This window comes from Panulirus ornatus, chromosome 39 (assembly GCF_036320965.1).
Source record: "Panulirus ornatus isolate Po-2019 chromosome 39, ASM3632096v1, whole genome shotgun sequence".
Classification (NCBI taxonomy): domain Eukaryota; kingdom Metazoa; phylum Arthropoda; class Malacostraca; order Decapoda; family Palinuridae; genus Panulirus; species Panulirus ornatus.
The window spans coordinates 5,044,562-5,058,783 of NC_092262.1; the positions used below are offsets into that span (position 1 = coordinate 5,044,562).

The 14,222-nt window shown below is 42.1% G+C and overlaps 1 protein-coding gene across 2 annotated transcripts; it reads left to right on the top strand.

Annotated features, from left to right (window-relative positions):
• The first annotated feature begins 6,372 nt into the window (after positions 1-6,372).
• On the top strand, positions 6,373-11,848 carry LOC139761277 (apolipoprotein D-like). 2 transcript variants are annotated; one of them, XM_071685314.1, is made up of 5 exons: positions 6,373-6,512; positions 9,520-9,642; positions 9,942-10,075; positions 11,198-11,385; positions 11,520-11,848. In XM_071685314.1, exons 2-5 carry the CDS (start codon positions 9,523-9,525, stop codon positions 11,660-11,662), a joined length of 585 nt encoding a protein of 194 aa, XP_071541415.1. In that variant the 5' UTR covers positions 6,373-6,512; positions 9,520-9,522; the 3' UTR covers positions 11,663-11,848. The 2 variants fall into 2 exon arrangements, with proteins under 2 accessions (XP_071541415.1, XP_071541414.1); XM_071685313.1 differs by lacking the exon at positions 6,373-6,512 and adding an exon at positions 6,629-6,705.
• The last annotated feature ends 2,374 nt before the right edge of the window (positions 11,849-14,222 follow it).

Genomic DNA, 14,222 nt, shown 5'->3' on the forward strand with positions numbered 1-14,222 from the left:
ACTCATTCTCTCCATGTGACCAAACCATTTCAAAACACCCTCTTCTGCTCTCTCAACCACGCTCTTTTTATTTCCACACATCTCTCTCACCCTTACGTTACTTACTCGATCAAACCACCTCACACCACACATTGTCCTCAAACATCTCATTTCCAGCACATCCATCCTCCTGCGCACAACTCTATCCATAGTCCACGCCTCGCAGCCATACAACATTGTTGGAACCACTATTCCTTCAAACATACCCATTTTTGCTTTCCTAGATAATGTTCTCGACTTCCACACATTCTTCAAGGCTCCCAGAATTTTCGCCCCCTCCCCCACCCTATGATCCACTTCGGCTTCCATGTTTCCATCCGCTGCCAGATCCACTCCCAGATATCTAAAACACTTCACTTCCTCCAGTTTTTCTCCATTCAAACCTCACTTCCTCCAGTTTTTCTCCATTCAAACCTACCTCCTAATTGACTTGACCCTCAACCCTACCGTACCTAATTACCTTGCTCCCATTCACATTTACTCCTAACTTTCTTCTTTCACACACTTTACCAAACTCAGTCACCAGCTTCTGCAGTTTCTCACATGAATCAGCCACCAGCACTGTATCATCAGCGAACAACAACTGACTCACTTCCCAAGCTCTCTCATCCCCAACAGACTCCATACTTGCCCCTCTTTCCAAAACTCTTGCATTCACCTCCCTAACAACCCCATCCATAAACAAATTAAACAACCATGGAGACATCACACACCCCTGCCGCAAACCTACATTCACTGAGAACCAATCACTTTCCTCTCTTCCTACACGCACACATGCCTTACATCCTCGATAAAAACTTTTCACTGCTTCTAACAACTTGCCTCCCACACCATATATTCTTAATACCTTCCACAGAGCATCTCTATCAACTCTATCATATGCCTTCTCCAGATCCATAAATGCTACATACAAATCCATTTGCTTTTCTAAGTATTTCTCACATACATTCTTCAAAGCAAACACCTGATCCACACATCCTCTACCACTTCTGAAACCACACTGCTCTTCCCCAATCTGATGCTCTGTACATGCCTTCACCCTCTCAATCAATACCCTCCCATATAATTTACCAGGAATACTCAACAAACTTATACCTCTGTAATTTGAGCACTCACTCTTATCCCCTTTGCCTTTGTACAATGGCAGTATGCACGCATTCCGCCAATCCTCAGGCACCTCACCATGAGTCATACATACATTAAATAACCTTACCAACCAGTCAATAATACAGTCACCCCCCCCTTTTTAATAAATTCCACTGCAAGTACCATCCAAACCTGCTGCCTTGCCGGCTTTCATCTTCCGCAAAGCTTTTACTACCTCTTCTCCGTTTACCAAATCATTTTCCCTAACCCTCTCACTTTGCACACCACCTCGACCAAAACACCCTATATCTGCCACTCTATCATCAAACACATTCAACAAACCTTCAAAATACTCACTCCATCTCCTTCTCACATCACATCCCTCCAGTTGCGCCTCTTAGCACATTAACATCCAAAAGTCTCTCTTTCGCGCGCCCTGTCAATTAACACGTAATCCAATAATGCCTCTCTGGCCATCTCTCCTACTTACATACGTATACTTATGTATATCTCGCTTTTTAAACCAGGTATTCCCAATCACCAGTCCTTTCTCAGCACATAAATCTACAAGCTCTTCACCATTTCCATTTACAACACTGAACACCCCATGTATACGAATTATTCCCTCAACTGCCACATTACTCACCTTTGCATTCAAATCACCCATCACTATAACCCGGTCTCGTGCATCAAAACCACTAACACACTCATTCAGCTTTTGGAAATATTTCTTTTTCTCTCCTTTTTTTTTATTATACTTTGTTGGTGTCTCCCATGTTAGCAAGGTAGCGCGAGGAAACAGACGAAAGATGCTTACTAATAGTGTACCTTTTACAACAAATGACAAATTATTTGTAAGACTGGGTTTGTATTTACAGTGATATGCCTTTTGCTCAGTTTTAACTTAGGGTTGTGACGAATGCTTAATTCCTTTAGACATAAGATGTCATCTAAACATGAAATGTCCAATATAGTAACTAAAAAGATTATCATATATTCTAACCTCATTTGTGCAAATGGTTGTGGAAATTAGTGTGTACAGTGATTAGTAGTGCAATATATTTTGGATATAATTTGTTGTAATAACTAATATTATTTTTGCATTCCAACTTGTGTATATTTTATATATTCATGAACTATTTAGTTTATTTGTTGAACTGGCATATATTGTTTGTTCACTTGATATGTAGCTTTTTCCCCTCTTGATTGTTGTTATACTGTCAATGATTTCCATCATATGTAATATAAAGATGTGAAAGCAGTCTACAGTTTATGCGATAGCCTTTTACTTCGACTTTTTTTCTGAAAAGAAAATCTGGTATCCATTTTGTATGGAAGACTTTAGAATAGAATCCTGTGATAGCTTCTTAACGATGATAATGATGATGATGAGAATGACATTTATATATTTGTTTATCTATAATTGCCCTATCGTTTCCATGCCACTGGAATTAGTGGAGCCTTGGAACTGCACAAACTCCTGGAAAAGGAGTTCTGGAGTAACTCCAGGGCACTTATAAAAAAAGAGGGGTCCTATGGCAATTATAAATAGATAAATAATGATATTTTTTTTTTTTCATGCAGTTTTGCTGTTTCACATGTGAGCAAGTTAGTTTCGTGAACAGATGACGGAGGCTTACAGCAGGATAAATAAAAGATGATATGTATATATTATCATTACTATTATTATACTTTGTCGCTGTCTCCCGCATTAGCGAGGTAGCGCAAAGAAATAGAAGAAAGAATGGCCCAACCCACCCACCAACACATGTATATACATAAACACCCACACACGCACATATACATACCTATACATTTCAATGTATACATACATATACATACACAGACATATACATATATACACATGCACATATTCATACATGCTGCCTTCATCTATTCCCACTGCCACCCCGCCTCACATGAAATGACACCCCCTCCCCATGCGTCCGTGCAAGATAGCGCTAGGAAGGACAACAAAGGCCACATTCGTCCACACTCAGACTCTGGCTGTCATGTGTAAGTTGCTAGAAGCAGTGAAAAGCTTTTGTCGAGGATGAAAGGCATGTGTACAAGTAGAAAGAGAGGAAAGTGAATGGTTCTCAGTGAATGTCGGTTTGTGGCAGGGGTGCGTGATATCTCCATGGTTGTTTAATTTGTTTATGGATGGAGTTGTTAGGGAGGTGAATGCAAGACTTTTGGAGAGAGGAGTAAGTATGCAGTCTGTTGGGGATGAGAGGGCTTGGGAAGTGAGTCAGTTGTTGTTTGCTGATGATACAACGCTGGTGGCTGATTCGGGTGAGAAATTGCAGAAGTTGGTGACTGAGTTTGGTAAAGTGTGTGAAAGAAGAAAGCTGAGAGTAAATGTGAATAAGAGCAAGGGTATTTGGTTCAGTAGGGTTGAGGGACAAGTAAATTGGGAGGTAAGTTTGAATGGAGAAAAACTCGAGGAAGTGAAGTGTTTTAGATATCTTGAGTGGATTTGGCAGCAGATGGAACCATGGAAGCGGAAGTGAGTCACAGTGTGGGCGAAGGGGGCGAGGTAGCATTAAGAACAGAGGACTTAGCCTAAGAGGGAAAATCCTCACTTGCATACTTGATCACCATTTCCCATGTTGCTGAGGTAGCACCAGGAAGAGATAAAATGCCACATTGGCTCACATCCTTTCTCTAGCTGTCTTTTGGAATGAACTGTACAGTGCCCAGTCCACAACCCAGCCCCAACAGATCTCTCCATGGTTTACCCAAGCTGTTCTCATTCCCTGGGGATAGGGAGAAACATTACTACCCACTTATCTCCTGTCCCTAAGAGAGGTGGAAGCAAGGGACTTCAAATCTTCCCTTCATGTTTTACTTTTAAAAGAAAGGAACTTAGGAAAGAGCCAAAAGTGGATCTTTTATCCTGTAAGGTTAAGTCATCTATTCTGGATTCTACCTCACTCATTCAGGGAATTAACAGATATGTTTGAAAGAAAAGAATATGTATATACAGTAGCCAACATGTGCTGGTAAAAGCATGTCCCCTATCTTGGCTCACAGTAAATTATCTTTTATACCAGATTCTAGAGAGAGAAAAGTTCAAACCTGGAGTTGTAATCAAATTTTTGGACAGTTATCTCAAAATTTTTTATGAAACCTTAATTGATATAGAGAGTGATCTTTATGAATACTAATATGTTGTTAACCTTTTATGGCAATATGATACATGATAGAAAAAAGATAACACATATTTAGTGTTTTCAGTGAAACCCAGTTTTTGTAAGTAACTTGCAGGAAAATGTGGTACATGGTAAGTTCAGGATTAAATGTTTATGTAGTAAGTATGAGAAACTTTGTGATTACAGGACTAAGATACTGCTTTTCATTCACAACCTAAAATGCTTAGGTCTAGTCTTAGGGCCTGATGTGTGTAGAGTTTGTTTGCTATATTGTAGAGACAGCTAGTCACTTCTTTCATTTTAAGGCCCTAGACCAAGTTAGACCTCTGTTCATGACAATGCATCACCCTATCTTGAACTTAGATTGTGGAAATATGTCTTCGTTTCACTGGCACTTAAGAAATTTCTGCCTTGATGGGATCTCTAAGAGTGAATTTAATAATCTCGAAGATAGGAACAGGGATGAATTTAGGATAAGTAGTAATGTTTACTTATGGTATGATCCTGACAAATCGTATTCTTGTCAAATGTCATTAACTTCAGCTTAATGTGATTGTAAGACTTTACTTAGGTTTTTTGCTTTGAAGCCCGTAATTTCTCATGTAACAGATAGAAGTTTTGTACATATTACTTCAAATGAATATTGAACTGCTAGATTGGTTTTGAGGAACATTATTTTCTAATTCTAATGATTATATAGTTGAGGATATACACCCTGTTATCACTTCAGGGAATAGCATATTAGAATAACTGATATTGTTATAGAAAACTTTTGCATTTTTAGACATCTGTGCTTTATATATATGTTTGCTGATTTCATTTCTTTTTGTTATATGTGTTTGCCTTCCTCATCCCAGTCAGATAGTGTCAAAGAACTGAGCCTTTTAAGAGACTCATTTTGCTTCTTGTTTCAAGAAAGTGATAATACTGGTGAGACGGATATCCAGCCCCTTAATTTTGTTCCTAAGTGGCCTTTTTTGTCATGCAAGACAAATTTGGATTGTGCTCTTCTTTTTCTCTATCCCCAGGGATTATATTTGTCTAATATGTAAAATTTATCATTTTGAAACATTAATACAGATTTATCTTTGTACATTTATCATGGTCTCTTATAACTCTATTGCATAAACATATAAGTTCTAAATCTAATAAAAAATTTCACAATTGCATGTAAGCATTTCAAGTATTCAGCAGTTTCTTGATCAAGTTTGTCATCAACATTACTGCTGACAATTGTTAAACTGAATATGACCCAAGAAACATACATGACTTCTTTGTGTCTCAGTCCAGTGTAAATCCTACATATACGTTTATAAATCCTTTATAAACTGATGAAGGTTAAAACTTTCCTTGAGTAGCTATTTGACTCAATTTTGTATAAGGCTTCAAAGCATGTTCATTTTATTAGAATGTACATTTCTTACTTGTGAAATGAAGACACATGTCAAAATGACTTTTCTTTCAATGATATTTCCTAAACCACCAATAGATGATGATTCTGGTTACAGAACTTGCTTTTGTGTATGTATCAAAAATTTTATTTTTATTTTGTGATTACCATAAATATGAAGCAGGGTACACACAATCAGTATTACTGATGGTGTACGCATCGTATTGATGTACTGTAAATGCCGAACATGGACTTTCAAACATTTTAAAATCCATGCGTCAGTTTGTGGACGGGGCCTATGGAATGACTAAATTACTGATCGCTTGTGGGCTGTACTGTCATTCCCATCAGTACTGTCACAGATACATCTAACATAGCATGGTCACAATGACAGCAAATCTGGAGAAACAAGATGGAAAGTTTTATTGTAACAATATATTGCTTTATACAAAGTCACCAGAATAACTGCATTACAAGCCTTGCCTTAATTTCCTTTTCACTTAATAATCACAGAGAACTACGCGATGTCCACACAAGTTACTACTGACCATCATAATGACAATAATGACCTTGTAACCACTACTGACAATACTTAAAGTAATGTCAGTAGTAATACTGAACGTGTGTACCCTGCTTGAGATCAGCTGAATAAAACCAAGAGAATACAGTTTATTTCAAGCTGAATCCAGCGCCTTTGTGTAACCGAACATTGTGTCATACATTCACAGTAGCTTCAGCATACTAACTGGCAGTGGTTGGTCAGTCAAGCCTGTGGTCGAGTTAGAAAGTGGTGGTGTAGTCTCTGCTCATCTGTGTACACCAACGTACTCAAGATAGCCAAGGTAAGATATACTAGTTGTACTTATTATTCACCTACTTTCTGTTTTTTTTTTTACCATGTTTCTGTTTATATCACTCGTTTTTTTAAGTTTTCGTAGAAATGGTTTCCTGCCACACTTGGACTCGTGTCGAGAGGAACCTTGTATCAAGTGAAACCTGAGGTAGTAGGTGTAGGCTATGCTCCTCCAGCTCAAGGTAAGGTTTACAGTGAAGTACATCTGTTTCTAGTTATTGATTGCTATGTCGAGGAGGTTGATTGGATACTTCTGTGAGAATACTGAACATAAGATGATTTAAATTCAAGTGTGTTGGAGGTAATATTGTCGTTTATTGGCATTTCGTCCTCTAACTCATACTATCATGATGGAACAAAACTTTCTTAACTTGATCGAGTCAAAAGTTTGATGTGTTTTCATGGTTGATTAGGCTTTATGCTTATGAACTACGTGGGAGAGTCTTCAGGTAGTCTGTGTCAAATCGTAACCATCGATCGAGAAAAATAGTCTCGTTCATGAACTGTTCACGACCCTTGTGACTACATGGCTCTCCCTGCATGTATGTATGGTGCGTGTGCTCTCCCTGCATGTATGTATGGTGCTTGGACGTTTCTATTATTATGTCAGGAATAATTTGGCTTATTTAATTTCCGTTTCCTAACTTCATAAAAAATTTCGTTTTGACATGTGCGATGCTGCTGTACACCACACTTCAGGAAGGCTGGTTCACTTATATGACGGGTCACATAACATGGTTCTCACAGGATCGCAAAAGTTTCACAGACAAACATGAAAAGTATGAACAACGGACATGGTCTCAGAGTCAATCTTAGGACCTAAAAATGTCTGTGATATAGATATTCTCGTAAATTTAACTTTACGTGGTCTTCTCGTGATCCATATTTTCAAATTATCATTTATATTGTAATGATGTTGCTACTGTGACTGTAGAATGACACATCATCATAACTGATAATGATTATTATGTGAGTTAGACGTTCTGGAAATATGGGACTGTCAGGTGACGACACCGGGCCGGAAGAACTTTGTATATTAACGACCCAATGTGGTGGAGCCTCTGGCTGGCTGTGTTAGAGGTGGGTCGGCCAACCTGCGCCACAGACCGCTATTCCCCCAACCTGCCAGACCTGTAGCCACCCACCGACAACCCCAGTTAACTCGGATAACGAACCAGTTCTGACCAGACTGGTTCCTCCACGTCCGTCCGCTGGTATCTGGAGTAATCTACAGGATTTTTAGTTTTGCACATTATGACGGTACGATGAATTAGTGAATGTAGTGTGTAAATATGGACTAACCTGGAGGGAACATACGCTACGCTGATCGGTAATATCACGTAAGACTTCGTGATACAGAGAAAGTCTGGAATGGGGCGTTGTGTTGACTGGAACACTTTATAAAGTCTGACGATTCGAGGTCACCATCCATCATCCATCCTCAGAACAACACTGGTCCTCCTAAACTCCCGCCAGACAGGTCCCTGAGCGTCATCTGGCGAGAATTTTAGGAATACTAATTGAGCAATGATGGATATGGCAGAATGAGGGTGACGACCCAGGCGGCACATACCATCCACTGTGTGCCACTGGCGCGATGACTGACCTATATATATATATATATATATATATATATATATATATAATATTTTAGATATCTATGATTGTAGCAACATAACGAAGGTCGTCATCTTGGTCGAGATGGATGTTTGATGATTGTTTCATAAACTCTTTGGTATTGATCATCAGATTGAGCAAGAGTGCGAGTATCTGAAGTGTTAACAGATGAAATTAAAGAGGTAGGCAGCAAAAGCAATGCTTCCTGGCAAGCACTCAGAAAATAGAATTGACTACTCTGCCGCGCATGCGATGAATAGTCCATACGGAGCCGCGTTGTAAACTGCTCCGGTCGGTATTTATTATTGGACGGGCGTATTAATGTAATGGTGGGGGGGTTTCATAACCCAACCCGCGATTAATATATATATATATAAATATGTGGACGCAACCGCTTGTACAGTCGTTTTGATTTTCATTAAACTTCCTCGCGTCATTCTCAGAACAGCGTATCTGAAGTGTTAACAGATAATATGAGGCAGCACCAACCTCCTCCTGGCCAAGCACTCAACTACCTTGGCCGCCGCATGCGATGAAATTCCTAACGAGCCGCGTTTTAAACCTCCGCGCTCCGGTATTTAGATTCATCGGACGCCGGCAGCGTCATTTAATTAAATTGCTGGCGCGCCGCTTTAAACCACCGCGTCATTTAATTAAATTGCTGGCGCGCCGCTTTAAACCTCCGCGTCATTTAATTAAATTGCTGGCGCGCTGCTTTAAACCTCCGCGTCATTTAATTAAATTGCTGGCGCGCCGCTTTAAACGACCGAGTCATTTAATTAAATTGCTGGCGCGCCTCTTTAAACCACCGAGTCATTTAATTAAATTGCTGGCGCGCCGCTTTAAACCTCCGCGTCATTTAATTAAATTGCTGGCGCGCTGCTTTAAACCTCCGCGTCATTTAATTAAATTGCTGGCGCGCCGCTTTAAACCTCCGCGTCATTTAATTAAATTGCTGGCGCGCTGCTTTAAACCTCCGCGCTCCAGTATTTAAATTCCACGGCCACTATTTTCCAGGTGGGCCACACTGGAGTGGTCGTTTGTGTAATGGTCTGGCAATGGTCATGTCAAGTAGTGCCCTACGCCTCGTGAATGACTTCCGGGTTAAGGGTCGCGGGGGAGCGCGTCATTGTCTCATGTGTTCCCTCAGCGTTCACCAAGTGACGTGGTTCAGCTCCTGTGTGTATGTGTGGCCCGGTGATGTGACAGATATTATGACCATAGGAAGAGGGAATAGTACATATGTTCACATCGTAATCATCACATAAAAGCAGGAAACGAACGATCATGGCAGAGAGGTTGGTAAATATATCCACGTCAATCATGAGCGGAACAATATCTTGGTTTACTTGTAACGTTAATGACTGTCTTGTTTACAGATCATGTTGCGAGCTGTGGTGGTGGTGTGTGTGGCGGTGTGTGTAACATCTGTGACATCACAGGTGTTCTTCACGGGCAGGTGTCCCACCACACCAATCATCAAAGACTTTGACTGGAACCAGGTGCGTCCAGTACCTGATGTATCAACAATACACACACACACACACCAACTTGGACTCTTGAACATATCTTGATTAATTCATAACTTATTGAAGTGAAAATCATTTGTATGGTTGGTACAGCTGTATGGTTGGTACAGCTGTATGGTTGGTTAGTACGAATACTTGTTATGTAGGTTTAGTAAACGGTTGAAGAAGAGGTGATATCTATTTACAGTAAGGTTGATGATCATCTTGTAAGTATTCTCAAGTTAGTTTGATGTATATTGACGTGTGTGTGTGTATATATGTGACCCCGGCAGTACCTGGGACGATGGTTCGAGCAACAACGGTACTTCGTGGCCTACGAGGAGGTGGGTCGCTGTTGGACTGGTACCTACATCAGAGATGACGTCTCCGGCAAGATCTCAGTCAGGCTAGACTTCCGAGACGTCCTGTATGTTGACTGATGTCTTACTACATGTGTCATCCTTACATTGATGTCATCATTGTATATCATCCTTACACTGATGTCATCATTATATATCATCCTTACACTGATGTCATCATTATATGTCATCCTTACATCGATGTCATCATTATATGTCATCCTTACATTGATGTCATCATTATATATCATCCTTACATTGATGTCATCATTATGTGTCATCCTTACATTGATGTCATCATTATATATCATCCTTACATTGATGTCATCATTACACTGATGTCATCATTATATATCATCCTTACATTGATGTCATCATTATACGTCATCATTACACTGATGTCATCATTATATGTCATCATGGCCCAGACTCGTGCCATATATACAACAAAGTTTTATGATAAACAGATTTTGGAATTTGGGATCAAAGGTCAAGGTGACAATAGTATATTCATTATGAGGGACACTTGATGGGGTAGATTGTGCACTTGCTGGGGTGGACGGTACTGTACACTTGATGGGGTAGATTGTGCACTTGCTGGGGTGGACGGTAGTGTACACTTGATGGGGTAGATTGTGTACTTGCTGGGGTGGACGGTACTGTACACTTGATGGGGTAGATTGTGCACTTGCTGGGGTGGATGGTACTGTACACTTGATGGGGTAGATTGTGCACTTGCTGGGGTGGACGGTACTGTACACTTGATGGGGTAGATTGTGCACTTGCTGGGGTGGACGGTACAGTGCACTTGATGGGGTAGATTGTGCACTTGCTGGGGTGGACGGTACAGTGCACTTGATGGGGTAGATTGTGCACTTGCTGGGGTGGATGGTACAGTACACTTGATGGGGTAGATTGTGCACTTGCTGGGGAAAACTCGTGCTAAACAGACAGCGGGAACTTTGTCGACATGCTTGACGTGTTGGTGGAGAGAAAATGAATCTCATCTAACTGTGATGTTTGATTCAACCCAATGTTGTGTACACTACTACTGCTTTACGGTGGATGACAGACCCCTAAGTGATCCGTGGGTGCTTGTTATCATCAGAACTGACCAACCTTCCTAACTAGTGACCCCCCTACCCTTACCTTCAACCATATGACCTTCCTAACCCGTGACCTTGCCTTAGGTTCAACCGGCCGAAGGTCATCACCGTGGACGTGATACAGAAGAAACCATACGAGGAACCCAACCGTCTAACGTACACCATCCGTAACGTTCCTCTCTTCGAGGACAACTACGAAGTGCTGGCCACCGACTACCACAGTTGGACCCTGGAATACGCCTGCTTGGAGAAGCCTCCCTTAGGCCACACAAGTAAGTACCATTAGTGAGGAGAGAATGTATAGAGGGAACGCAGGTCATATGTATGTGTGTGACGAAGTAACCCAGTGTTACGAGGAGCAGGAGGAGGTTGGCAGGAGTGAGTAATGCGAGTGTTGTCCCACCAGAGATGGCCTGGATCCTGACGCGGGAAGCATATCCATCCTCCAGCGTCATCCAGGAAGCTAAGGACAAGCTCGCCCAACTAGGGATTGAAGTACGCTTCTTAAAGCAGCAGGACACCTCATGTTTCAGGACTTACCACAGGTGAAACGACGACAAGAGCCTGACGCAACCATTTGTCATGACGCCACCTGCAGTGGACTCGCGCCTCACCCACCAATTCATCTTGGGAACTTTCTTAGTCTTGCACCAGCAAGTGTCGCACCCACTTATGTGTTAGCAACTGTTCATTGTAATTCACATGTATTGCAGCCAACCACCTGACAGCAACGGATTTTCCTTTCATTATTTCCTTGATGTTTTACATTTATATAAGTTGTCGTTCTCTAAGAGTTAATAAGATGTTTATCTAGTAATGTATGATGTACGGTAGGTGAGTTTCAAGGGGTCCAGTTTGACTGTGGCAACTTGTTAAAATTTTTGTTACGTCAGAAACGTTATTGGCTTGTGTATGTTTATGTTATTTATCGATAAGAATATCGTTAATCATACACAACTCGGGTGCTACTAAGGCCAGGAAGGTTGTGGTTGATCAACATCGACTCATACTGGTCCTTTAATGTTGAATACACACACACTGGTGGCCGAGTTAGTTTTCAAACGTCACAGAAAATGCATCTGAAGATACCATGATGATTGTTGCTGGGTTGGTATGCCCAGCACTCGTTACACTTTCTCTCAGTACGTGTTACTGTGGCTGTTACCTGCAGCTGCTGTCTGATGTGTTCCCTGGGTGGGGCTCATGACGCCGGCGACCATATTTGTTGCATGTCAACCGCACCTCACATGTTGGTCGCACGCAACCGCACCTCACATGCTGGTCGCATGTAACCTCACCTCACATGCTGGTCGCACGTCACCGCACCTCACATGCTGGTCGCATGTCAACCGCACCTCACATGCTGGTCGCACGTAACCGCACTTCACATGTTGGTCGCACGTAACCGCAGCTCACATACTGGTCGCATGTCAACCGCACCTCACATGTTGGTCGCATGTAACCGCACCTCACATGCTGGTCCCACTTCACTGCACCTTACATGCTGGTCGCACTTCACCGCACCTCACATGCTGGTCCCACTTCACCGCACCTCACAAACTGGTCCTAGTGGACTTTGATTACCTCCTTGATGATTGGAAACCTCTGGAAGTTGAAATGACAGTCAGGGTTGATGTAGAAGGTTCTCATGAACAGTAGAATGATAATGACTGGAAATACAGGACGGGATACGAGATAAGGTCTGTTTTTAAGGGTGTGTTGTCACCTCCGATCTGGAACTCCCTCAGGCGGGGGTAACAGTGTTTGGGAATGGTGTCAGGGATTTGCCATTCCTCTCTGACTGAGTAGAACAGATTCCTCTCAATATTATGTCTGGTCTCATGGTTACAACAGCTTACATGTGGGTACTAGAGGGCTAGTCATCCATCACGATTTCTGTGTCTTCCTTCATCTGTTCCCCGTGTCTTCCCCCATCTGTTCCCTCGTGTCTTCCCCCATCTGTTCCCCGTGTCTTCCCCCATCTGTTCCCTCGTGTCTTCCCCCATCTGTTCCCTCGTGTCTTCCCCCATCTGTTCCCCGTGTCTTCCCCCATCTGTTCCCTCGTGTCTTCCCCCATCTGTTCCCTCGTGTCTTCCCCCATCTGTTCCCCGTGTCTTCCCCCATCTGTTCCCTCGTGTCTTCCCCCATCTGTTCCCCGTGTCTTCCCCCATCTGTTCCCTTGTATCTTCCCCCATCTGTTCCCTCGTGTCTTCCCCCATCTGCTCCCTCGTGTCTTCCCCCATCTGTTCCCCGTGTCTTCCCCCATCTGCCCCCCGTGTCTTCCCCCATCTGTCCCCCAGGCTTCAAGTATTACAATATGCACTGTGTCTGATGCCAGCCATTCTTCCACGACTCAGATGAATCTCTGGAAGATGTATACTTACATGTAAATGCTTTTTTATTACACACGGGGACCTTGGGACTCAATGCATGAGTGGTGGTGACACACATGAACAAGTTGCTGGCTAGAGTGGCCACATGGGAGACTTGTACAGTCTGGCCTGGGAGTCTTACCTCACCTAGCCTGACTTCGGAAGGCCCAGTATGGCCCCTTGTACTGCAATATGTGTAACACCTACGAGGCCACAATTTAAATGATCACTTAAGTAGAGTAGACAACATAAAGATACTGTCATCATAGCCAATAAGACAGCAAACAACATAAAAGGTGACCCCCAAAAAAAATTCCGGCAGAAAATTAACAAAAAGAAGAAGAGGTATGAATCAATACGTGACACCATGGAGGGTATGACTTATGATAACATTGCTGAGTTGTGGAGGATGCACAACACTGCCTTGTTGAGTGACCCTACGTACCCTGACCTGGCTGGTGTGGAGGGTCAGACGTAATGGGTCACGCCTACGTGTCTCGGTCACCATGAACATCAGAGCAGTTATTGTAATGGTCAACAACAGGTAGGGTTGTGTGGGATCATGACAAACTTACAACATGTAATGCTATACTTAGCCAACTTTTCACGTCCTGCCTAGTCTGTTATCAACAACCTTCTCTGAATAACATCTACAACTATTATTGTTTCATTACTGTAGAATAAGAACCAAGATATATCATGGTGAAGAATTATGGTCCTATAGCACTGTCTTCTTT

Bases quoted from the DNA above. Each gene is read 5' to 3' on its own strand.
- LOC139761277 (XM_071685313.1), top strand. The intron at 9,643-9,941 runs GTGCGTCCAGTA...TGACCCCGGCAG, and splicing joins AAGACTTTGACTGGAACCAG to TACCTGGGACGATGGTTCGA. The intron at 10,076-11,197 runs GTATGTTGACTG...ACCTTGCCTTAG, and splicing joins CTAGACTTCCGAGACGTCCT to GTTCAACCGGCCGAAGGTCA.